General features: G+C 45.6%; 1 protein-coding gene across 1 annotated transcript in view; it reads right to left on the bottom strand.

Annotated features, from left to right (window-relative positions):
* CYP21A2 (cytochrome P450 family 21 subfamily A member 2) overlaps window positions 1–26,816 on the bottom strand; it is a 104,146-nt gene that overhangs the window by 39,407 nt on the left and 37,923 nt on the right. Inside the window, exons 4-5 of the mRNA XM_086924528.1 lie at window positions 2,750–2,845; window positions 2,475–2,585 (exon numbers count right to left, since the gene is read on the bottom strand). Of these exons, the coding sequence (XP_086780654.1) occupies window positions 2,475–2,585; window positions 2,750–2,845 (207 nt within the window). The remainder of the gene's footprint in view (window positions 1–2,474; window positions 2,586–2,749; window positions 2,846–26,816) is intronic.

The following is a 26,816-nucleotide window of genomic DNA, read 5'->3' as shown; positions in this document are numbered from 1 at the left end:
GTCAAATAAGTGGGCAAGTGCTTGCTTATTATATTCCATGGTTAGAGGTAGAGTACATGAAGTGGGATCCTTTCAAATAAAATGATGGGGAACAAAAACTAACAGGAGAACAAAGACTAACTAACTATAATGAAAGAAAGTTTACAGAGGAGAAAGTACACTAACAAGACCAAAATAGCATGCTGGAGAACAAATACTAGTTAAAGAGAAGAAAGACTAACAAAGGAGAACAAAGAATCAGAGATGACAGAAGGTTTATGCAAGAGTGCGAAGACCAATGGAGTAGAATTAAGAGAGAAAGAAAGCTAACAAAGAGAAAAACAGTAATGAAGAATGAATACTAATGGAAGAGAAGAATGTCTGTCAAGCACTAGAAAGTCACCCGAGTAAATGTTTATTCCTCTATGAGCGATTGTCGACCTCAAACCTATCTATGGACACACACAAAATTGTGACGGGATGTCCTCACACACCACTAGGTGTCATGCTTCATCATAGGACAAAAACACGGTTTGATGAAGAGCGGGCCTGCGCTTTATAGTAAAGGAGGCACTACTAACTATTGAAGCCCTGATGTGAATATAAAAAAACAATGTGATAAATCAAAAATACGTTTTAATTTGAAAGAGATATCACTTGGTATTTAAAACCAGCATGGAGACTAGGGGAACCAATATCCCATCCCCACCTTAGACCGTCAACATATGTCTGCTTCTTGGCTCCGTGGCATTCGTCAGCATGGAACACAGGATCATACTGTGGTATACAACCCTGTTAGTGCCACTTTTAAGTTGGGCTGACCTTTGTGGTTTCGCACTGTCCTAGGTCCCTAGGTACATAGAGCATAACAAACAAACCAACAGTTTACACGCATAGGCTGAAAAATGATAGACAAACACTTGGCTTGCAAATTTGCATGCACAAATTGTGGGTGTGACACTGCACTTGTGCATCACATGTTACATATTAAAATGATGTGAGACCAGGTCCCATACCTCTTACCCTAACCGTGGCTCATCTGTACCCAGTGAAGGAAGGACTCTGGAACCCCTATAATCACACCCTGTGTAGGAGGGTTTTTACAACTGTCTACGTTGTGGGCCCCTTGTGCTAGACATTAACACCTTCCCTACTATCCACGGGGACTGGAGTTGGAATAGTAAATTAAACTATTCACTATCCAGCACCGCTCAACACTATGCGTTGTAAAGGCATGCGTTGTAAAACTTGCGACGTAAAAGCATGAGTTGGAAAAGCATGCGTTGTGATGTCATATATCCCTCTATTCTGATGGTGACAAGGGGGCCACAACGAAGACAGTCCTATGATGAAGCATGATACCCGGTGGTGTGTGAGGACATCCCGTCACACTGTTTTGTGTATCCATAGATAAGCCTGAGATGGACAATCACTCATAGGGGAATAATTAAACATTTACTCTGGTGACTCTCTGGTAACTCTCTAATGCTTTGCATGTGTAGTTGGAGGCCAGCTCACCACAGAGAACCCATCGCCTCCTGTTCCCTAACTTTGGTAAATGTCTGGGGTTTCCGTGTTTTGACAAATGAAGACTAATGAAGCAGAAAGAAGGCTAATGGAGAACAAGGAATAATAATGGATTAGAACAAAGGTTTGCGGAGAATGAAGTCTAAATGACAGACATACACCCTGATAGAGGATAATGAAAATGGATGAATGAAAATGAACCCTAAGCACAATGAAAGCTAATGGAGGAGCAGCAAGAACAAGGAAGGAAGGATCGCAGAGAAGAATGAAGATTAATAGAGGAGACCAAAGGCAAGCGGGGAGACTAGCAGAGGACAGCAAATGCTTATGGGGAATGAAGGCTACTAGAGGAGTAGGAACAGGAATCAAAGACAACAAAGTTTCACAAAAGAGACTGAATGCCAATGGAACATAACAAAAACAAATGGTGAAGAACAAAGACTAACGCAGGGTATCAAAGACTAATGGAGTGGAACAAAGACTAATAGAGGGGAAAAAAGACTAGTGGGGATCGTGGAGATTAGGGGAGGATAATGAAAACTAGTGCAGTAAGACAAGGTGAATGGGGGACCACAAATACCAAAAAAGAATGATGAAGGTTGACTGAGAAGAACGAAGTCTAAGGAAGCTGAAAGACAGCTCATAGAGGACAATAAAGACTAACGAGAAGCAGGAATCAGCAGGGTAATAGAGGAAAAGTAAATCCAAGGAGTAGAACAAAGGCATACAGAGAAGAATAAACACTAAAGGAGACCAACGGAATAGAACTAAGACTAATGGAGTTGACGGAAAGCAAAAGTAGAAGAAAAAAGGATAACTAAAGAAGAACAAATCCAATGGAGGAGCAGGTATGATAATAAAAAAAGAACAAAGGATACAAATGAACAGAAACCAGGACACCCATTGGACACAAGGATTTGTATTTAACTACAACCAACTAGTTGCTTTCCCCAAGAAATCAAACTCACCCTTAAGAGGGGGAAGACGTCTAGGGCGAAGATGGATGGAGACCCCCACAGGCTGACCAGGTCTGAGATGCACTTATGTATCTCTTGGAACTTGGGGTCATGCTTCTCGAACTGAAAAAAATGAAAAGAATTCATACGTTTCACAACCTTCCATCATTACCTCTAACAGCTCCACTGGATTCCAAACCAATGGCATGAAGTTCAAAAACAGATCTGTGCATCAAGCACAATATTCAGATGAGCTATTTTTCTAGCAGAGACCCGATCCAACTCACTGTGGTGCCGAAGGCCAGGGATGCAATGATTTTGCAGGTGTGCATTGAGAAGTCTTCGGCCAAGTCTACAGGGGTCCCGCCATAGCTCCGGAACTCCTAGGGACAAAGAAGGCAGGTGAGAAGAACTCAGCATACCGGAGTTCAAGCATCAAACAGGCGTAGTTGAGGGTGAAACATAAGGTGTCTGGTGTGGTGAGAACAGAGGTGTTGTATCACAGAAACAAAAGGGCCACACCACGTGAAGAAGCATCTGGCTGTAAACATGGATGGTAAGCAGGGTGGCTGAGGTGCAATAATTTAACTACAACTCATATTTGTTTACATTTCAATATTTGCTACATATCAGGATGAAGGGAGCAGGAGTGTTGAGCCTGATTTATTTTCTAGCGGACTGAGTATTCTCGCTTGGCCTGGTGGAGGATTTTATGTCGGCCGAGACTACTCAGCACACCAGATTTAGAAATGACCACCTACCTATCAGGACACAGATCTATTGCGGTGGGGCAGTAATCATCTGCCAGAATATAAGAGTCCATAGAACAAATACATAATAATTGTCAACTCTCTTTCATACCCTTCCATCTTTCCATCTCATTTCCATTTACTCGCCTCTTACCTCCAACTTCTCATTCACTCGCCCCAGCCTTTGCCAGAGCTACTCTTCCATCTCTCCCAGTTTACCCTCACCCCCACCATTCTTATTCACCATTTTCATCTCAGCTTAGTCTCTAGGTTTTCCTCTTATTCTTTGCCTCCATCTTGCAGTTCTACTATCATGCCCTCGCTTCTATCTCTATCACTACATCATCCTCTGAGCTCTAGCTGTACCTATTTAATTCTCATCTACCTCTCCTTCGGTTTTCCCTCTCACCTGGACAACTCATATTCTAACAACCTTCTTACACCAGCTGTTTTTCACCTAAACATCTACGTCCCTCATTCTCCCCACTCTGTGTTTACCGGTCTAACAGCTATGTGTCACACTTTTCTTCTGCCTTTTATTTTTCATATCTCTAGTAGGTTCTCTGAGTTACCCTCACCCTCACTCTTCTCATATTCTATCATCTTGACTCCTTCATTTGTCCTCTCACCTCCGCCTCTACTTCAGGGAGCAATGCCTCACTAGGGGCCATATGTATCAAGCCTTTTTCGATTCGCGAATTCCGGCCTATGCGAATCGCAAAAGGCTGTTTTGCATTTTTTGTTATGTATGTAAAAATCGCATCATAAGGAATCGCATAAATTTGCGATTCCTTATTTTGCTATAGCATTTAAGGAATCGCAATTTTGCGATTCCTTAAATCCTATGTATGAAGCAGTTTTCTATAGCGAATTAAGCTTAAGAAATCGCAATTTACCACCAACTTTCAATTGGTGGTAAATTGCGATTTCTTGTAAAAATGCACAAATTGGCATTTTTGAATGTGGCATGTGACGCACATACATGTCCATAGGGCATGTATGTGCGCCATATGCACACACATGCTGATTTCAGGGGTGCAGCAGGGTGTCCTTGAGACACCCCTGCACCCTTGAAATCAATATCATTTTGCGATTAGCAAATTGCGAATCGCAAAATGAAATGCATTTCACAATCATTCCTAGGGGCCTCCTGGCCCATAGGAATGAATGGGAAATTATTCTTTATTTGCGAATTCGCAACTTGCGAATTCGCAAATAAGGAAGATTAAGGAATCGCAAGAAAAGTGCGATTTTTTCATACATACCGTTTTGCGATTTCTAAATAGAGATTCCTTAAAAATCGCTATTTCGAAATCGCAAAACTAAACTATGATACATATGGCCCTATGTTTTAACTTATTACCTCCATCACATCTTTTCTCAGAGTTTCCTCTCACCTACACCTTATATCCCAACTAATTCCTCTATCATTCTCATGTTTCGGAATGGTAGACGGTGCTACTGTCCTTCTTGTCCCACCTATCTCCAGCATTTCCTCCTTTTCCATCTGTAAAAACTCTCAGAGCTTTCCTTTTTCTCCAACTCACAATCTGTCCTATATCCATTATAAAGTTTTCCTCGTCTCCTTCTTAACCAGTTTCTCTCTCTCGATTGCAGCTTTTTTCTTCAACTCTATTCCTCTCAGATGCCCTCATCTCTCTTAGGTTTGCTCACTCCCATTTTTACTTCTTTACTTTATTCTTTGAGTCTTTTCCACTTCTCCAGTACCTTATTTACTGTTTCACTTCTATCTTCATGTCCTTGACATGACCCCTATCCACCAGTGGCGGCTGGTGAAATTTGAAGGTGAGGAGGAGTAAAGGTTGGGCATGGTTTTTATACAGCAAGCGATGTGAACAAGTTCTATGGACAAACCTGGGGTCCAGGGGGGGGGGGGTCCCTCTCCTGAGAAAGAATGAAAAAAAGATTGGCAAATGGTGCATTTTAAAGTAAATTAATGTAGCGATAAAGCAAGGCTTATTAAGCAGTGGGAACGTATAGTCTTGAAATATTAAACGCATTAAAAACTACCCCATATCTTCATGCATTAATTTGTTCAATAGTTACTGGTATGTGTAAATTGTTCTATATGACAACTTTAGCCCTTTAAAATGTATGCTTGGCCAGTGTCTTGCACTGCATGCAGCATTAACTTTGGAAACAAATGCTCTAACCAGACTTCGAGAAGCACCCACAGATGCTGGCTGTAACCAGCCTTATAGAAATATGTGCAGACAGGTCTTTAAGTGAGATGAAAAAGTGGGTGCTCTCTATAAAGGAACATGCCAAATACATTTCTTTGATTCCCATAGTGTGCCATCAGACCGGTATTTTGGTTTCTTTCTGAGATGTAATTTTATCCAGATAAATGGCACAGCAAATGACATACGCCTAAAGCCTGTCAGTATGATTGGCTTTGTCACTGGGTGTTAGCTGATTAAGATAAATGAGTAACAACAATGATTTCTTATAAATAATTAACAATGAATATGTTTAAATTCTGAAATAGTGGGTCTGTGAATTAAATAGCATTGAGGTCCTTGGAAGAAGTTTTGGCCTTCAATTATGTCTGCTTTATTTTAGATATGTATCCTCTTTTTCTCTGTATATCTTGTCCATCTGCACATCTTCAACCCCCTCTCTTTCCTCTTCGGCATCCTCTTATCACACTTCCCCGAATGCCCTTCCTCGCATCTCTGTCCCTTCACCGCCCCCAACATTCACGGCAAATTTCTCTTACTTTTGCCTTGCAAATATTTTGACATCTGTGTACCCCCTTGACACACATATCCACAGAATTTGTGTTGCAAATGGAATACACAAACATTGTTCTGTGTGCTCTGGAGAGAGGACAACCCTCTGCCAGGCACTTTGTTTGGCTTCAGCCTTAGCCTCTGAGCACTCAATCAAAGCCCCTCATAAACATCTGACAAGGCACAAGCCTCAAAGTATGCACAGAAAAAAATACAGATAAACAACAACATTATAAAATAGCTAACTCTTGGGGAATGCAAGATTAAATAAAGCATGTAAAATAAGAGAGGAACTAAATCATGGAAATGCATTCCCTTGACATTTTTAACGTTCATTGTTTGCAAGTCAATCCGTGTTTTTATCATCAGTGTTAAGTTAGGGGCATGTACGCAGGGCCAGTTTTAATGACATAGATCAGAGAATTGGCCACTGTAAGAACATGTTACACAGAAAGCACATATCTCTCGCGTTGGGCCTGACTCGATAATACTGCTCACATTTAAAATGCTTGTGTTACAAGAATGGGGAAGGGGCTCCAGCACGGGATAGTGCCTTGAAAATGGGCACACTAACGTTGTCTGTCTATGCTGTGAATGCAGGGCTATCTAAGGTGGAAGTTTTGTCTAAACTAGCAGTTTTGCTGATTTATTAGTGCAAAGTGTTTCATATCCTTGCTTGACAGACAGTGACAGTAGCTGGAGAAAGGTCAGAGTTTTGTCTAGTGGCAGTTTTCACTCTCACCTTGAAGCAGCACAGAGGACTAATATGTCTACTGCAAAGATAGTCTACTAGTATATTGTATTGTATTGAACTGTACTGTATGTGGATTGCTCAGTGGGTTGCTGCTTTTTTCACAGAAATCAATGTGTTACTTGTGGTTCAGCCGCACCTGAAGCTGAGGTTAGGGTGGAGGGTGCTGATTATTTGGAAATTTAATATTAGCTTTAAAAGCACCTGCCACAGAGTTTGACTTTCTTGTTGCTCAAATGAGTGTGATTTCTGATATTTGTCTATTTCCATGGACTTCAACGTATGATTTTGGTCACAAGAAAGTGCCACACATTTAGTCTTGAATGACTCTCATAGGGAAACGTTTGGCAGCACCTACCTTGCCGCAGTTCCAGGCGTGAGGGCAATGGCTCCTGCATCTTGTGTGCTCCCTACGCCGGGACTCCGACTCCCAGGTGCCCCGGGGGTCAGGGCGCACCTGTGACGACACCGCAGCGCCCGGAGGTGCTTGAAAAGACCGGAGCGCCGGGAGCTCCGGGGGGAAACGTTTGGAAGCACCTACCTTGCCGCAGTTCCAGCCGTGAGGGCAACGGCTCCTGCATCCTGTGTGCTCCCTACACCAGGACTCCGACTCCCATGTGCCCCGGGGGTCAGGGCGCACCTGTGACGACACCGCAGTGCCCGGAGGCACTTGAAAAGACCGGAACGCCTCCCGCACCGTGGGACGTGTGCGGGCAGCGCCGGGCTAAGCTCGGGCAAAGGGCGGGCCGTCTTTGGCCGTCAGGTGCCAGAGGAGGCCGGGCTGGGCCACACCCATTACATCTGGTTTACGAACCCATAAGGTACTGTACTTATATGGCCACTGGTAGAGGGGCAGTTCAATGGACCTTTGGCCTCATCTGAGGGGTGAGGCTGTTCTCCTCTTGTCGCAGGAGCTACTGTTCTGTTTGCTTCCATCTTCTCACTCCATTGCATTTTTGTTGCTTCATCTCTGGTTATCATGGGGAAAAGGAAGAGCTTGGAAGGTGGGGGGACAAAAAGCCAAAAAAGTGCCCCACTCAGCAATGAACTGTGTGTTAACGAGAATAGAGGAATTAGTAAACGACTGCGAAGCAGCCTTAAGTAGCGATAGCCCCACAACTGGTAGTAGTCCACAGCTGGAAGCCGTTGAGATTTCTCCACTGGCCCAAGGGATATCCATCCCCACCATATTTGTTAAATGAAAATCTGGCCTGCGTGAAGTGACCACGGGGAAGTCTACCATCGTCACGTTGGATGAGGGCTCTGATCGACTCCCCGCCACCGATAAGACTCTAGCCGAGGAATCTACGGGGGGATTCGAAGGGGGTCATGTTTTGTCCCCCATGGTACCCTGCTCAAATAAGTTTGCACCTCTGATTCTGGAACCTGACGAGGCTGCTACATCTGTATCGGGGCCATGTTCTGTCAAAAAACTCTTTGTAGAGACCCAGGCCAGCTGTAATTCGTGCAGGCTTTCTATGCCTGTTTTATTGGAAAGAATTATCGAGTTGGAAAAGTTAGTAGAATCCCTGGGAAATAAGGTGGAGGGCCTACTGAAGGGGCGGGTTACTAAATCCTTTGTCAATATCGAACCCCTCCAGCAAGGGATAAGTAACACAGCTCACCCGGGGTGGACAAGCAATACAGCTAAAAAGACTAGCCCTATTCCATCCAGGGGTACTCTCCCTAACCCCTCCTTCCCTAGGCCATCTTTCACTGGGCCCTGTAGAGACAAAGACAAAGACTACACTTCCTTCTGGCAGATTATATTCTGACTCCGTAAGGTTTAGGGCACCTCCTAGGCGCCTCCAGGAGCAGGCCCCATCCTTGGCCAGGAACTGCCCTCTGGTTCCCCCTAACAGAGTCCCAAGTGGGTTACCTCTAGCTCCAAATCTTCAAGGTGGCTCATCTCATCGCCACAATATCAGGGCTACCATATATATGACTCAGGTCCCAAGACTGAACACAGTGGGGGGCCACAAAAGCAGCGAGTCCGTCCACAACACGGGAATACACTGGCTGAGGTAAATAAGGGGCTGCAGATCCATCATAAGGGAGGACATGGCCAAAGTGAGGAGGGTTACAATGGCGAACTCTGTTACAGACTGTATTAAGATCCAGTTTTTTTACCCTTTGCTGGCAGAGAACTTAGAAGCCCTCGAGTCTAGAACATCCCCCCGATCATTCATCCATTCAGATTCGTCGGTTTCCATCTTGGTCAATGGTCCGGGAGGGGGATGGCTCTGGTTTGTCCCAAGTCGACTGACTAGAGGGATGGTGCCCAGTAGATTGTCCTTCTGCTCCCCCTTGCTGCCCCCTGGGAGGAGAAGGCGTGTGCATGGCCGCATTAGAGCAGGGTGGTGCAATAAGCAACAACATTAGGGAGCCTGTAATTGCCAATTTGGACACACCCAGGTTGGGAGAGCTGAGCCTGGTAGCCCATAGCACTATTATTATTATTATTATTATTATTAAAACAGTTTTGTATAGCGCGTGGTTACCCTGGAGCATCCCAGCGCTTCACCAAACAGAGTAACAGATTAAGATGGAGATAGGCACAGCGGTTTAACAAAAGAGAAAAGTTTTCAGTTGTTTACGAAAACGTAGGAGGCATTGCTCCGAGCGCAAACCTAGGGGGAGAGAGTTCCAGAGGGTTGCAACCTTTACGGAGAATCTCCTCCCTCCTGAGCGGGCCTTTTTGACCCTGGGGATCGTGAGTAAGTGTTGTTGATCTGAGCGTAGAGTTCTACTTGCCTTATATGGGGTCACCAGCTTTTGAAGGGCAGGGGGGCCTTTGCCTTGCAAGATTTTGTGTGCAAGGCAGAAAGATTTGAATTTCACCCTTTCTCGCACTGGCAACCAATGCAGCGCCCTCAGTGCGGGTTTGGCCGATCGTGACATGAGGATGTTGCGGAGCATTCGTGCCGCCGCATTCTGAACTTGCTGTAATTTGTTCAGAGTGATCTCAGGGGCGCCCAGATAGATTGCATTGCTGAAATCTAATCTAGATATAATCAGGCCCTGGATCAAAAGCTTCCGAGATAGAAATGGAAGCAGAGGTAGCACTTTGCGCACTGGTAATCAGGCTACTCTCCTGGAACATAGCTGGGCTCCAAAAGAACCAAGCCCTTCCTGAATGGAATGACCTCATCAGCAAATATGACATCTGCTTGTTCCAGGAGACATAGAGCCTGGTTCCTTTGTATATGCCGGGGTATACTACATATCATATCCCCGCGATCAGTTCGCATAGAGGGCGGCCTTCGGGAGGGCTTCTGATCTGGGTTGGCATCGGACTGAATTGGTCGATATCCAACTGCAATACCCCCTCTCATGATATCCTACATCTATCTATTGGAAGGGCTAAAGATACTGCCCACCTGGAGATATTCAATATTTATGTCAGAGGGTCTTCAGGTGCAGAAGGGATATCCACCCTATCACCCCTTGATTTGGAGCTGTCAGCCATTTCTAAAAAGGCAGGGATCATCGTTGCAGGGGACTTCAACTGCACCTTCGAGCCCCTGAGTAATGAAGACATCTTGGGCACTAGGGACGAGGACTCCAAATGGGCTATACCAACACTTAACTTATCCCCTATAAAGAAATGGTTCCAAAGAGCAATACAAATTAACGCCTTGGCCTTAGAACATAACTTAAGAGCAGCAAATGGCAGGACCCGCTCGGACCCTAGTGGGGCGTGTACTTTTAACAGGATCAGCTCCCCCTCCCTTATTGATTATATTTTGCTAGACGTGTCTCTTTGGGCTGACCTCATTGATAAGGAGGTCATCCCGAGTCTTGACAGTGATCACAATCTCCTGTCCATGCAACTCTCCCGAGACATAGATACCTTATCTATTGACACGGGTATTACACCATCGGAGTCCACCAGGGAGGTTTTACCATCTAACTGCAATCGGTGACTAAAGTGGCATATGGTCGCTAAACAGGACCAGACCCTGGAAAGTATTAAGGATCTTGTGGAATTGAAGATCCAAGAGCTTGAACATCTACCCAGTCCCACCTCACTGGCCCCGCAGGACTCAAAATTTAGTGAAATATATCAGGAGACCACTGACAAGAAAGGGGAGTTTTTCCGTACAAAGGACAGTGGGGGGCGCAAATCACACTCTCTGCAAGCGACGAACCTGTGGTACACTGCCCTTTGTCGGAAAAAGAGACAGGAGCTATATTTGGCCCTTAGAGCCAAGGATCAGCCAAAAATAACCTTAGCGAGAAAGGCCTACTATAGGACCATAGATAAAGCCAAGCAGGCGTGGGAAGAAGCGCATTGGCAGGAGCTCAAATATGCCGCCCAGTTGAAGGACTCCACTCTATTCTGGGAGCTTATTAATGTTAGCACAAGAAAGGGAGATGCCCTAATTCCAAACCATATTACAGGTAGCCAATGGTTTGAGCATTTTCAAGGCCTGTATTCGGGAGAAGAGGGGATTTTGACAACAGAGCAAGTGCGATGGCTGGCCCCCGTTGGGATTCCCAATGAGGGGGACGCCTTCGAACTCAAGGAGATTTAATCTGCCATTACAAGTATTGAGCCTGGCAAGGCGGCAGGTCCAGATGACCTCCCAGGCGACTTACTACGCCATGATGGCGAGCTTTGGTCCCACTTTGTCCTCCGATTCCTGAATTGCATTGTGGGCGGCTACCCTGTTCCAGATTCGTGGAGGGGTGCCGAGGTGGTGACGATCTACAAGAAGGGGGATAGGGAGGACCCTGCAAACTACAGGCCGATTAGCTTAATCGACGTAGTGCTGAAAATGGTTGGGAGGGTACTCCTCACGCGATTGAGGTCCTGGATGGACGAAGATGAGATTTTGTCCCATCTTCAGGCAGGATTTAGACAGGGAGTGGGCACGATGGACCAGGTCTTTAGATTTTTTATGATATATTGGAAATCGGTAACGATCGAAAAAGGCAGCCTTTATTTGGCGTTCATCGATCTTGGAACAGCCTTTGACCTGGTTCCCCATGCCGCGCTCTGGCGGGTCCTGTCCGAGCTGGGCATCCCCCCCCTGATCCTGGATCTGATTGTGCGTCTGCACGAGGAGAATTACGCTAGAGTGAGGTGGGGCCGACAGGGCCATTTGACAGAGAGAGTTAGGGTAGAGAGAGGGGTACGCCAGGGGTGCGTCCTGGCCCCAACCCTGTTTTCCCTTTTTGTCAATGGGGTTGTGGACTACCGGAGGGAGGATCCTGCCGACATGCCAACTGTGGCAGGGGAAAAAACACCTACGCTGCTTTTTGCAGACGACAACCTCCTGATCTCTAAAAGCCCGATGGGCCTACAAAAACTGCTGGATCGGTTCAGCCAGTTTTGCAAGACCAGAGGCCTATGTATAAACACAACTAAAACTAAGCTAATGGCTTTGGCCCCATCCAAGCGCTTTAGAAATTCCATCAAGCTGGATGACTCCCCTTTAGAATTAGTGGAGGCTTTTGAATATTTGAGTGTACGGGTCAACAACTTGATGAAATGGAAATCTCACTTGTCAAAGATGCTACTCAATCGTAAGCGTGTGTCGTGGGCAAGGCATCAGCGCCTCTCCCACAGCCAACCTGTTGCCCCTGCCATCAAGGTATATGAGGGGAAAGCCCTGCCCTCATCCCTGTATGGGTGCGGAATTGTGGGGGTTCGAGAACATCGCGGAGCTAGCGAAATCAGAAAACAAGTTCTACAGGGACCTGGTCTCGCTCCCCCCATTGACTCCTCTGGTCCCTCTCCGCCACGATTTTGGTAGACACTCAATTAGAGACATAGCAAGGCTGCGCCCTCTCTTATTCTGGGTACGCCTCAGAAGGACCCCCGAACTATGTAACTATGCTTCCGGCTTGAGCGAATTTCTTTGCATGGACACAGGCCGCAAGATACCCTGGGTTTCAAATCTTAAGCATTTGATGGGGAAAATTGGGCTAGCAGATGCCTGGGAAAGCCAGTCTCCGCCACACAAGCAAGTAGTTAAGAAGGCCTATTAGGAGTGGGTGTCCAATAAAGCAATACGAAATCTGAAGTATGGTTCCCTGACGGAGAAGTTCCTAGATTCCAAGCCCTCCCCCAAATTGGAACCTTTCTTGGACTTCATTGAATCCCCTAGAGATAGGGCAATGTATTTGAAGTTCAGGCTTGGCACACTACCTCTGAATGCTTTTACTGCGGGGTGGAAACCCTTGGGAGAGAGGGAAGAAGGTTGCCCTGGTTGCGCTTTCCCCACAGAACCCATCCCCCACTTCCTCTTCGCCTGTCCAGCATATGGCCAGGCGAGACGGAGAAGGTTGAAACCCGTGTGCTCTAACTTAGGGACTAAACATCATAGGGAGGCACTGCGCATTCTTACATCAGACACCTCTGTTCCAGCGTAGTATGTGGGACAGCTAAATATCTGGGATGCGCTTGGCTAGTTAGATCCAAGCTCCTTTAGGCGCATCAGTTGCAGATTATGGAGCCCCTGCAATGCCCTCTGCTTTGTTATGGTTATCATTGTGTGATAATTGTTTAAAATCTGTGTTTTTAATGGGTTTGTAACTGTTTTTAAAACACATTGTTTTTTAAATTCTATTTTTGAACTGTATGTATGACAACGCGACATTTTTTTTTCCATCAATGGAAAAAAGGGGGTGTATTTCTGTTTTTAAATTGATGTATGAACTTGTACACTTTTATGATACATTCTATCGAATAAAGTCATACAACAACAACGACTCTCATAGATCCACTGAATCTATGAAAATGTCACACATAAGCAATCTGAAACATTAGCAGCTACACTCAAATGGGTGTAATTTCTGAAATCTATATGTTTTCCTTGTCTTCATTGCCTGATTTTGCTCATGAGAAAGTGTCACTCATAGTCGTTACAATGTCACTTATGATTACACTGAAATTAGGAAAATGTCACACATAGCAATCTGAAACCTTGGCAGCTATGGACCCGGGGAACAGAAACAGAAATCAGGTTTCTTAGCTCTAGTTTAAGGAGTTTCTTGGTATAATAAAAAATACCTTCTATGCCACAAAAAATAGCCACGGTAATTGATGCATTTTTTTAGGAAGATAGGTGCCTATGCAGAGATAGTATTGTCCAGGCAACGACCCTCCCGTAAAGTACGGAAAGTGGGTGAATCTTCAATCCGCTGCCCTTGCTTACCTCTGATACCATTTCTATAATAAAAGCAATACGCTGCACAGACTTTCCACTACCTGGAAGTGCTGCACTTGTACAAATCACAAGAGCACACTATAGCAGGCACAATTCATCTTACCAGAGGAGCAGTTTTAACCCCGTGACAAGGATCTTTGTCTGTCACTATATTCTAACAGTAGCCGTCAGTTCACTACTCGCACCGCAGAGTCATGAACGTGATGCCATTAATTATGCTGCGCCGCGTGTCGGGTGAATTTCTGCTACACTGTAGCAACTTATAGTTGCATCCTCGCCCCACAGCCTGCCAGAAGCAGAGTGCATGGTGCGCTGACACGTCAGAGGAAACCAGCTTTAGTTTCAATTAGTAAGGTGCATCATGATTACTTAGTGCTTCTGACGAAGAGCAATTATGTGATTCTTAGCATTTCAGTGCGGTGATGCGGACCACCACAATGAAATGCGTTAGACTAACGCCTGATCCGTGGTACTTGGCAGGGCTGAATATTTGGATCCATTTTACAAGGGATCAAGAGCGAACCCTGCTCCTTATTTGGATCCATTTAACAAGGGAGCAAAGTCCCCAGCTCCACTTCTAAAGGAGTGAGCAATGTGCAGCGAGGGCCTGGGGTGTCACAGTGGGGTAGGTTAGAGGGATGAGGGGTCTCAACACAATATACACAACACAACATGAGCTTGCAAACACTTACCATTATCGAGAACAAGGCACCAGATCAGAAGTATTTGCATGCACTCTCACGTATGATGAAAGGGTGAGATCTACGTCTTTGAATGAGGGACGTCTGAAATCACACAGGGATGAAGTCTCCTACACCTGAAACCATGACGCTAAATGCGTCACTGACCTACAGTGTGCATACAACCAGAGACCCCAATGGCAATGAAGGGCTTTAAAACAGAAAGCCCTGCGTTGTGCGTCATGTTAAGAAAGTTTATTTACTGCCTGTCCTCCGTCTCCTGCTTCAGAGTGAGGCGGGCACGCAGCCTGAATTAGAAAACCCAGAATTAAATACATCCATTTATTTAGAGATCGTATCGCTAAATAAATCGATCTATTTTATATTTTTTTATGTAAATGTGTAGGAATTTTCAGAGGGGCACAGCCCTAATGGAGAAAATGCCCCTAGTAGCCACCCTCCCGTTTTTCTCTCAATGAATCAATCAGTAGATTTGCAGAGCGCTTCTTGTCACCTGTGAGGGTATCCAGGTGCTTGCAGGGTCCAGTTGATTAGCCAACTAGCCCTGTCTTCCGGGACCTTTGGAACTCTTGAAGCGATTGGGAGGTCCGTAGATGAAAGGGTAGTTCATTCCATGTTTTTGCTGCTATGCTGGATGCGGGGGAGAGGGTTAGAGAAAGGGACATGGAGCAAAGGTGTCTGGTGGTCAAGCGATGGTTCAAGTAAGTGGTTCCGCAGTTGTGGTTGGCCATGTATGCATGGGTCAGGAGCTTGAACTGGCATCTTTTCTGGACAGGGAGTCAGTAGAGTTCCCTGAGGTAGGGGGTGATGTAGGTTCATCTAGTGCATGGGTGCTCACAAACTTTCTGTCGAGGGCCAAAATTACAATGTGGTTTGTGGCCAAGGGCTGCACCCATAGGGGTGGGGTCAGTGGGGGGCGGAGCTAGAGTTAAAAAAATCAAACCTGTTTCAAATCATTAGTAGGGGTGGGCGTAGTGCGCGTAGTGGGGCTATGTGAAGCTCCGCGAAGTGGGGTGGGCGCTACGCCCACCCACACACTTCGCATAGCCCCACTACGCGCCGCCCGCCTCCCTCCCGCTCTCTTCTACAACCCTATTTGGAATATTACATAGAGTAAAATAAAAGAAAAAGAACTTACCTTGAATGCCCATTTGTCTGAAGAAGTCGGCGCGTCAACAGGAAGAACGAGCCCCGGGACGCTGCAATCAAGGTAAGTTCTTTTTCTTTTATTTTACTCTATGTAATATTCAAAATAGGGTTGTAGAAGAGGGCGGGAGGGAGGCGGGTGGCGGGCAACTTCGCCCCGCCACGGAGTGGGTGTAGTGTTGCCTACTACGCCTACTTTGTGAAGCACGAAGTAGGCAACACTACACCCACTCCGTTGTAGGAGCGAAGTGCTACACCCAGGGTTAATCATTAGACAATGCGACAATGCTGTATTTCAAAAGTAGGTGTAACTACAAAGAGCACATTTTTATAATACATTTTTATTAGAAGACAATAGCTATCTTAAGAGGCACTGCATAGCTTCATAGACACTTTGTTCTCAATTCCATCACTGCCTCTCTCTTTCTCTCTCTCTCTCTGCCTCTCTCTCTCAGTCAGTCAGTCTCTCTCTAGTCAGTTAGTCTCTCTCTGTCAGTCTTTGTCTCTCTCTGTCAGTCTCTCTCTGTCAGTCAGTCTCTGTCAGTTTGTCTCTCTCTGTCAGTCAGTCTCTTTCTGTCAGTCAGTCTTTCTCTGTCAGTCAGTAAGTCTCTCTCTCTCAGTCAGTTTCTCTGTCAGTCAGTATCCCCCTCAGTCAGTCTCTCTCTCTCTCAGTTAGTCTCAGTCAGTCAGTCTCTCTCAGTCAGTCAGTCTCTGTCTCTTAGTCTCTCTCTGCCTGACTCTCTCTCTCTATCCTATCAGTCAGTCTCTCTCTCAGTCACTCAGTCTCTCTCTCTCAGTCAGTCTCCTCTCTCTGTCAGTCTCTCTCTCTCTCTCTCTCTGTCAGTCAGTCTCTCTCAGTCAGTCAGTCTCTCTAAGCCAGTCAGTCTCTCTCTCAGTCAGTCTCTCAGTCAGTCAGTCCGTCTCTCGTGGTCAGTCTCAGTCAGTCAGTCTCTCTCTCTCCGCCAGTCAGTCAGTTACTCTCAATCAGTCTCTCTCTCAGTCAGACAGTTTCTCTCTCTATCAGTCAGTCTCTCTCAGCCAGTCAGTTTTAGTCAGTCAGTCAGTCAGTCTCTCTGTCAGTCTCTCTCTCAGTCATCCAGTCTCTCTCTCTCTCTGTCAGTCTCTCTCACTCTCTTAGTCAGTCAGTCAGTCTCTCGCAGTCAGTCAGTCAATATCTCTGTCTGTCATTCTCTCTCTCTTTTAGTCAGTGTCTCTCTCTGTCAGTCTCTCTCACTCTCTTAGTCAGTCAGTCAGTCTCTCGCAGTCAGTCAGTCTCTCTCAGTCAGTCAATATCTCTGTCTGTCATTCTCTCTCTCTTTTAGTCAGTGTCTCTCTCTGTCAGTCTATCTCTCTGTTTTTCTCTCTGGCTCAGTTTCTCTCTCAGTCAGTCAGTCTCTTTCTCTGAGTCAGTCAGTCTCTCTCTCTCAGCCACTCTCTCCACTCTCTCTCTCCACTCTCGCTCTCTCAACTGTTTATCTTCACTCTCTCTCTCTCTCTCTCTCTCCATTCTCTCACCCCACTCTCCCTCTCTCTACTCTCTCTCTCTCTCCATTCTCTCTCTCCACTCTCTCTCTCCATTCTCTCTGCCTCTCTTGGAGGCAATGGGTACATTACCCGCAAGTCTGCGAACCGCCAAGGAAGGCCTGCCGGGCTGCTGGCGGCCCGCGGGCCGTACTCTGAGTACCACGGATCTAGGGATATGAAGGATGAGTCTGGCTAGGAAGTTCTGTATAGTCTGTAGTCGTAGGAGGAGGTAAGCTGCAATCCCTGCCTAGAGAGCGTTGCCGAAGTTCAGCTGGCTAAAGCCCCGGCCTAGGGGATGGTGCAACTTGAACTTTGGTTTAGCCAATTGAATATCTTACGAAGCATGCAGAGGATGAAGAAGCAGGAGAAGGAAACAAAGTTAACCTGAGTCATCATGGTTAACTTGTTGTTCATAATGATGCCTAGGTTCCTAGTGTGAGTAGTGGGAGGAAGTAGGTTAGAGTTCGGAGGGCCACCAGAATGCGTCCAATGGGGAGCTTTTGTTTCTGAAAACCAGAACCTCTATCTTGTCCATGTTGAGCTTCAGGCAGTTGTCCTTCATCCAGTTGACGATGTCTGTCATGCAGCTGTGGAAGTTAGTGTTGGTGGTGCCTTCAGAGAGGGAGAGAATGAGTTATGTGTCATCGGAATAGGGTATGATGTTAAGTCCGTGGGTTTTGGCAATGCTGCCCAGAAGTGTCATATAAGTGTTCAAGAGAGTGGGGCTGAGTGGTGATATTTGGGGTACTCCACAGTTGACTCCTAAGGTTCGGAGATGAAGGAGGGAAGAGGGACTTTTTGCATTCTTCCAGTGAGGAAAGAGGCGATTCATCTAAGAGCCGCTCTTTGGATGCCTCTGTTGTGCAGCCTTGAGATGAGTGTGTGGTGGGAGACCGTATTAAAGCCTGCTGAGAGGTCTAGCAGGATCGGAGCTGCATTCTCTCCTTTGTTAAGTAGGACTCAGATGTCGTCGGTGTTCTGATTGCTGCGGATTTGGGATTGGGAGGAGTGGAGTTGAAGCTTCTGTTCCTGATATGATGAGAGTTGTTGATCAATGGCTTTTTCTAATACATTGGCCAGTAGTGGGAGCTGGGCGATTGGTCTGTAGTTGTTGAGTTTGCTAGGGGCTGCTGATGGTTTATTTAGTAGGGAGTTGACTTTTGAGTGTTTCCAGTCCTCAGGGAAGGCGACCTTGGCAATTGATCAAGGTGGTGAGAATGTGGTTGATTCTGGCTTCGCCTAGGTTGAAGATGAGGTGAGGGCATGGGTCCGTTGGCGCCCCTGAGTGGTCCAAGTTTATGATGGAGGCCTTGTCTTGATTGGTGAGCTGGCTCTATTTGGTTAGTCAGACGTCTGTGGTGGTAGCAAGGCTGTTGTGCTGTTTGAAGAAGTCGGTGGCCTTGGGCTGGGGTTTGACGTTTCAATAGATGTTGACAATCTTGTTGTGGAAGAAGTCTGCAAGGTTGTTGCATAGTTCCTCTGAGGAGGTAATGTTGTTTGTTGTCTCTGAAGGGTTGGAGAATTCGTGGACGATGTTGAAGAATTCTTTGCTGTTATTGGAGTTTGATTTTATTTGTGAGGCTAAAGCCTTTCTCTTTGGTTCTTTCAACTGTCTGTGGTAGAGGATGAGGGCTATCTTGAAGACAGTCTTCTCTGTCATGTCCTTGCTGGTGCGCCATCTCCTTTCCAGTTTTTTAAAGTGTCGTTTTATGGTTCTGAGGGCTTCAGTATACCAGCTCACATGCTTCGTGGATCTTCTGTGGGTGTTGTTGCCAATGGAAGCAAGTTGTCGGCACAGTTGGTGATCTAGGTGTTGACGTTTCTGACATTCTGGTCTAAGTTGCTGGAGGAGCGGGGGTGCATGGTGTTGAAGGCATTGATCCATGTGTCCTTTGAAACTTTGTTCCAGTTGCGAGGGGGGCATTGGGCAGACTGGGGGTGAAGGTCTGTGAGCTGGTGATGCTGAAGTGGACGATGGATGGAATGGTTGGTCAAGGTGAGTTCTGTGGTGTCGCAATAACTGATGCGGTCGCTGGAGGTGAATATGGTGTCCAACGTGTGGCCTGCACTGTGTGTGGAGTCGTGGATGAGTTGGGTGAGTCCGATGTTGTTAATGCGGTGGAGGAGGTTGGTAGTGTTGATGCCATTGTGGTCATCAAGATGGAAGTTGAGATCGCTGAGGAAAATGTTGTTGTTGGAGTTTGGTGAGGGGGGATGATGTCAGCGATGAAGTTGCAGAAGGCTGGACGTGGTCCTGGAGGACAGTAGGCGAGGGTGCCCAGTGTCCTTTTTACTGTCTGTTTGGAGTTGATAGTTGAGGTGTTCCATGATTGGGGTGATGTCATTTGTGGTGGTGCATTGGATGGATTACCTGTGTATGATGGTGATCCCTCCGCCAGGCTTGTTGATGCGGTCGCTGTGGGTGATCTTGTGTCCTTTGGATATTGCGATGGTGATTTTGGGCACGGAAGTGGGGTTGAGCCAGGTCTCAGTGAAGAAGAGGACATCAAGTGTGAAGGTGGAGATGAGGTCCCAAATCTTGGTGGTGTGTTTGCATAGAAAGGGTGTGTTGAGAAGCATGCTTATGAGTTGGTGTTTTTGTTCAGGTGGTGTGTTCAGGGTGGTTGCAGGTGAAAGGTCCTACCGTGAAGAGTCGGTCGGCACAGTGGCAGTATTTGTTGCGTTGTCCGAGGTCTAGGGTATAGAGATTGGCGATAGTGTTTCTGCGGGGTTGGTGGCTAGGGGTTGTGGTGCTGGGCACAGAGTAGGTGCAAACAGGCACAGACGAGCTTGCCTTGTGTGCGCACTACATGGACGCACTGTAGCCTGCATCAAGTAGGCCATGGGGTGGGAGGGGTTTCTGTTGGCGGGCAAAACACGGGTGAGAAAACATAGGTAGATGGTGACACTGGGTCAGGCTGAAACAAGAAGGAACTGGAGGCCACAGGCAATTGGCATGCTAGGTGCCAAAGTGCACCTACCCTGCCACTTGCAGACCTGTCACTTTTCTTCTTTTTCTTTGTATCCTTTGCTTGTCTTTGCTTGTCTCTCTCACTTTCCACCTCCCTGACAGTAACTTCCAGGGACTGTACTATAAATATTACCCAGGGGGTGCAAGGGTTGGGCGGGCCATCTTTCTTCACCTCAGGGGCACATTGGACCTCAGACCCGTATGAAACTCCCTCCCCTAGGTGAGAAACTTCATTTGGCAGCTGATATATATTTTAACTGCAACACTTTTCTGGTTTAAAAAACAGACTTTCACTTTAATCAGCACAAAGATATTGTACATTTGCGTAGCTAGACCATTTGTCTCCTGTGCGGTCCCTGCGCTTGCCGCCCCACAATGGCCGCAGGTAAGAGTGGGAGGTGGTTGTGCTGGCGATCCCTGCATTTGCCGCCCCATGACGGCTGCAGGTAGGAGCAGGGGGGGGGGTCAGCCACCCCCATAACTTGTGCCACCCAGGGCAGACCTCCACCCCCTCTTGCTACGCCATTGCATTTGCACTTTAGTGAAGCTTGAGTATTTTTCCTCATTGTTTTAACTCTCACTCCCTAGTCCACATTCTAGTTGCGGAGAAAGCAAGGTAAATTGTCCTGTCCATTGACTGCATTCTATTAATCTTACAGAGAAGGTGTCTTCATGTGTACATTGTATTTATTCTTTCCCTCCTGAAACTATACTGACTATGAACTTATGAACTAAAAAGTAGTTTTTTTTGCTATCAATTACCGCTCAGTGGCAAAATATAAATTAGACATTATGAGTTTTACAGGGGACCTCCTACGGGACGCGTTATTTCTAACCGACACCAGGATTAACTACAGCTCTATGCCACTTGTTGCCCAAGCAACACCAGAAGGGCATTGTATTGTTCAAAGAGATCCTAACATCAAAAGAGGAGGCAGTATTGACAAGATTTTTAAATACATTTTAAATTGCATTTCATTCATAAGCACAGGTGCACCACATATAAAATTGTGAAATCTATATCACAAACTTATTACAAAGACAATGCGAATAATGTCAAATTTTTTAGAAAAATCCACTCTATTGTTCCATTTGTAAGCAAGAACAGCCAACACGTTTCGTCCCAGATGGGACTTCTTCAGGGCTGTATTATGATAAAACATCATATAAACATACAATTAAAACCATGACCAATTGATATGCTCAGCCGAGCAATAATAGTCACAAATTAAAAACAGGGCTACTGGTGTTACAATATTCAATTATGTCTGAATATGTATTTGGCGCCTCTGATACCAGGCCATCGAACCACGGCCTCCCCAAATCCAGTACAATATCATATTAGCAATACATACAGTTGAATAACTCTCATTGCATTCCTAATTAGGACATAAAAAAGGATAGATCATACCGGGAAAAAAGGCATTTGTATGAAACTCATTAAAGATGAATCACAATCAGAAATATCATCTGCCTACACCATTATCATTAAAAAGAAGAAAAGTAAGCGCTAGAAAACATTTTATGGCCGTGAAATGTTTTCTAGCGCTTCCTTTTCTTCCTCTTAAAGAGTTTCATACAAATGCCTTTTTTTCCCGGTATGATCTATCCTTTTTTATCATAATACAGCCCTGAAGAAGTCCCATCTGGGACGAAACGCGTCGGCTGTTCTTGCTTACAAATGGAACAATAAAGTGGATTTTTCTAAAAAATTGGACTTTATTCGCATTGTCTTTGTAATAAGTTTGTGATATAGATTTCACAATTTCTATATGTGGTGCACCGGTGCTTATGAATGAAATTATGTCAAGTTCTATTTAGAACTATCACTGTGATGGTGGGTGGTTATTGGGTGTGCACACAAGCCCCAGTCTAGAACATAAGGGGAAATTACTCTTGGGGTTATCTTGGTTAGGTGCATCTACAAAGAAGGTTCCACCGTCTGCCTTGTCTTAGTCCAATTTTAAATTGCAATATAGCTGAATTATAGTACCAAGTACCAGACTATAAGGGTCTGATTTTTTTCTTAAAATGTCACCAACCTTATTGTTTTCGGGTGCCTTGATTTATCAGCCCCTTGTTTCTGCTTGCTGTTTCACTCAGGTTATGGCAGCACAAGGTCTTACATTTTTCATCTGCACAGTACTAGGTGATTTGAATCTTCCTTTTGAGGCAACAAGGTGCCCTTGGGCAGCCAATTTGATTCAGAACTTATAAGCCATTAAATTAATACAATTAGTTAAGAACACCACACACATGGCTTGGCATGTTCTCGTATGCTCTAATTTGTCTTGGTTAAAAGTTGTGTGGACTGACCATGATGCTATACCATGTTCATCACTCTGGACCATCGGGCTTCAATAAAGGCCATCTTCTGAACGATGTTAGACATTGGTCTTAGCTTCTTCCATCAAACTTCTGCTCTGTCTTAATTGCTACTAAACCAGACCTCGGCCATTTGGCAGCAGAAGGACATTCCTTCATTAAGAGGTGGATATCAATTTCTTTAGACAAGGTGGCCCTTTTGCCTGATATTTCTAGAACATCTATCAAATAGACTGCTCAATGGTTTAACTCGCATCTTCTAACTCTCAAAAAAAGGGTAAAGTATAGGAAAGAGAATGGCTTAAAAACTGTCACTCCACCTGCAAAAAGAAGTTTAAAGATGCCGCTAAGGTCTATCATAAAGCCTTTAAAAATCATGTGATAGGTTTTGTGCAGCCAAAATTGAAGGTGCTCCATTGTGAAATCTATGCTGGATCCCTCTGCTAAAACTCTGGGGGCTACTCCCTCAATACACCGTTGTAATCATCCAACCAAGTATTTCTCTCAAAAAATATCTCTGATAACTATACTACCTTCTTCGTGCAAGCTTGCAATAGTGTAGTCTATATGGAATCCATACCTTCCAAATTTGTGGGTTTTAGTATGTTGACATTCAGGCCTACCAAATCAGTGGACTTTGAGATATTAGTCGACTCTATAAAATTAGGCTCTCCTGATGCCATCAAAAAGAGTGTTTCTGTTATATATTGTGTCTTGAAGGTCTTCTTAATCTTTCCATCTCTACAGTGTTGGTCGTTTCCATGGCCTGAAAACATGCTGTGGTCAAACCACTTCTGAAAAACTGTTGTCATTGGACTCGGCGGCTTTGGAAATTTATCATCCTATATCTCTTCTTTCTCTGCCCACTAAGATTCTGGAGAACAAAAACAATCACCAACTACTGGATTATCTTGAAGATAATAATTGACTTAACTCTTCTCAGTAAGATTTTCGCCCTCAACACAGCACAGAGTCTGCGCGGCTTGCAGTGTCAGAAGAACTTAGAGAGACACTTGATCAGAGAGGCTGTGCAACAATAATCCTGCTTGATTTGATTGTTGCCTTTGAAACGTATCCCATAATATCTTTTTACACTGACTCATCCACTGTGGCATCCATAGTATGGTGTTGCAATGGTTTGATTCCTTCCTAAAAGAACAATGTTTCCAAATCTATGGGAAGTCCTTCTATTCAATCACTCTTCCACAGGCTTACGGGGTTCTGCTGGGATCCTCATTAAGCCCAGTCCTTTTAAACCCCTTGCCCGTGGTGCAAATTCTGCTGCGGTGCTGGGGAATAAATGAGGGTGTGTGTTTCGGATGGCCCCTGCCGTCCACCACACACGCCCACTGTGACGTCGGATGGCCGGGGGCCGCTCGACACATGCAATGTGTTAATGTCTATGTTCGCCTTTTATCCGACATCACAGACTCTTTTGGTTTCACCCTAATTTCCTATGCTGATGACACAGAGCTGATCATATCTTGATCGCCAAATCGTAGGAGTAACTTCTGACTGTCTCTTATATATTGTAAACTGGACGATGACAACTGCCTCAAGCTAAACAGTGGTTAGACAGATAAATGATGGTTTGGAACAATTCACAATTTTGGACTGTTGGCCTGGGAGCCGGTTTATCTAGGTGCCTTTCCTATGTAAAACTTAGCAGTAAAGAATCTTGAGATCTGGTTTGATGATAAGTTATCCTAAGAAACCCATATTAGAAAGCTATCCGCTTGCTCCTTTGGCTGAGCTACATAACAAATGTTTCCAAGAACGAGGGGGCCTTGCCTGCTAATTTCAAAGCTTCCTCAATGGGTGTAGACTGGATGATTCAGTCAGACCCTACAAATAAATTGCTGAGCAACATTTAAGTAAAACAAATGTCATGTATTTTATATATATTCAGTAACCAAAGAGCAGGGCACAGTTTTCAAAAATCATTGTATTACTTACAAATGTTTATAACAGTATGGAAAGGCAAAACGCCCTTCATCCATTGGGAGATCATGCTCCCCAATAAACAACAGTGGCAATAGGGTGATAACCTATATGAATACAGAATTTTAAATAATAAATGTAAATACACAAATTCCAATAATAACAACCAAAGCAATCTCCTGGGACACCAGTCCAAAATATTTACTTTGTACAAGTGGAAAATACTTAGCTTAAAATTCCACTTTGAGTGGGGCAATGTATGAGGAGTGAAAGTATAGAAGGGTCCAGTTAATCAGTTATTTTGTGCTTCCAAAGTTGTTATGAGGATAGGAAACCTATAGAAGCTTCTCTCACTTCAAAGGGGACACTTGGCTGAAACTAAAGGGGCTATGTGCCGGGAACTGTGGGCTGCATGACATTAATAAAGAGGTCACATACTTAGAATAGAGAGGTTGCGAAGTGCTGCAATATGGGGTAGGAGAGCCGCAAGCAAGAATCAAGAGATAACATGTTCAGAATAGAGGTGGTCACATAGTGGAACTGCAAGCCCTTCTCATTAGCCCACATATGCTGGTTGATCCTATCAGTGACATATGATCTAAACGATAAAGCCATGCATGTGTAAGCACACAAGACAGGTACAGTAAAACTGAGAATCCCTTATTAAATCAGAGACATCCAATGGCAGGAATATAGAGCAGCATAGAGGGTGGCAGGTGAGAACGAGAGGGTTGAATGGCAGGTATATAGGGAGGCATGTAAGGAAAGGAGAGAACCATGGCAATAATAGAGGCCAAATGACAGATAGAACATGTAAGGCACGATCAGCAGGAGGAAGGTGAGGAAAAGACGGCTGGATGGAAGGAATTGAGGCTGCAAAGCAGGAATGGAAGATACATCGCAGGAATATTGTGTTGCAATGTGGGCATACACGGTTCATATGCAGATGTTCTTAACATAGAGCAAGTGGTTACATGGTCTGCAGGGAAAAGGTACTATAAAGGGTAGTGGTGTGTGTGTGTGTCTGTCTGTCTTTGGGTGTGCGTGCCTGTTAGATTTGGGTGTCTCTAGTTGGCTCAGGTAGGTACTTGTGACAAATAGAGACCCTTGCCTCTAGTCAGGGTAAGGGGGTATATTCCTAAAATAACCCCTGCTCACCCCCTTGGTAGCTTGGCAAGAGCAGACAGACTTATCTCAGAGGCAGTTTTTAAAGCCTTGTTTTCAACACATACAGTAATTAAGTGACAACACTACAGATGGACACCACACAAGTTGCATATTTAAAATAAGTATCTTTTATGTAGATTTAACACAAGACCATAAACGACAAAAATCCACAATACTGTACTTAAAATGGAAGAATTAGCTTTGTTCTCTTAAGATGGTAAATGCGACACTCTGAGTTCAATGTACCTTAAGATGCGTAACGTAAGACAACGAAAGTGTTGCAAGGTCGGTGATGCGTTGAAGATCTGGTGCAAAGAAACAAAGATGGCGCTTTCTTCTTGATGCAACACGCTTCCGGGTTATGCGGCGGCATCTGCTGCGACGTCGTTCCTCTTCTCCAGCGGTGCGAGATGCTTCACACGATGCGAGCCGCAACAGGCCCTGCAACGCGCTTCCCGGTGATGTGGCGGCGTCTGCGGCGACGCCGATCCTCTCCCCTGGCGATGCGAGTTGCTTCCACAATGATGCGAGCTGCAACAGGCCCTGCGACACTCTTCCCGGTGATGCGGCGGCCTCTGCTGCGACGTCGATCCTCTGCTCTGGCGATGGGCCGCGACAGGCCCTGCGACACGCTTTCCGAGATGCAGTGGCATCTGATGCAACGTCGATCCTCACCCCCGGCGATGAGCTGTGACAGGCCCTGCGGCACGCTTCCCAGTGATGCGGCGGCGTCTGCTGCGACGTCGATCCTCTCCCCTGGAGATGCGAGGCGCTTCATGTTGTGAAGCGGCAGTGGCCGTTCGGCGACATGTTTCTTGTTCTTGAGTCGTGCTTCCATCTCCTTGCGACACGCAGTTCCTCAGAAAGTCCAGCACAACTGCAGTCACTTCCAAAGAACTCTTTGGGGAGCTGGTGGGTGAGGTTTGTTGCCCCCGAGACTTCCTATCTCCTTCTTTGGCAGTCAGGCAACCACTGCAGGCCAATCCCCCAAGCAGCACTTCAGCTTAGGGGTAGTCTCTCCTCAGTCTCTCTGGTTCCCCTCCTCAGCAAAAGTTTATTCTTGTTGTCCAAAAGTGATCTAATTCTCTGTATTTTGGGTCCCCTCTTTTATACACAGTTTCTCTTTGTTCTCTGAAGGCAGAGGGGCC

The sequence above is a fragment of the Lissotriton vulgaris genome, chromosome 5 (genome assembly GCF_964263255.1).
Source record: "Lissotriton vulgaris chromosome 5, aLisVul1.2, whole genome shotgun sequence".
Taxonomy (NCBI): domain Eukaryota; kingdom Metazoa; phylum Chordata; class Amphibia; order Caudata; family Salamandridae; genus Lissotriton; species Lissotriton vulgaris.
Note: the sequence above shows the minus strand (reverse complement) of the source record. Positions and strands in the feature narration are given on the sequence as shown.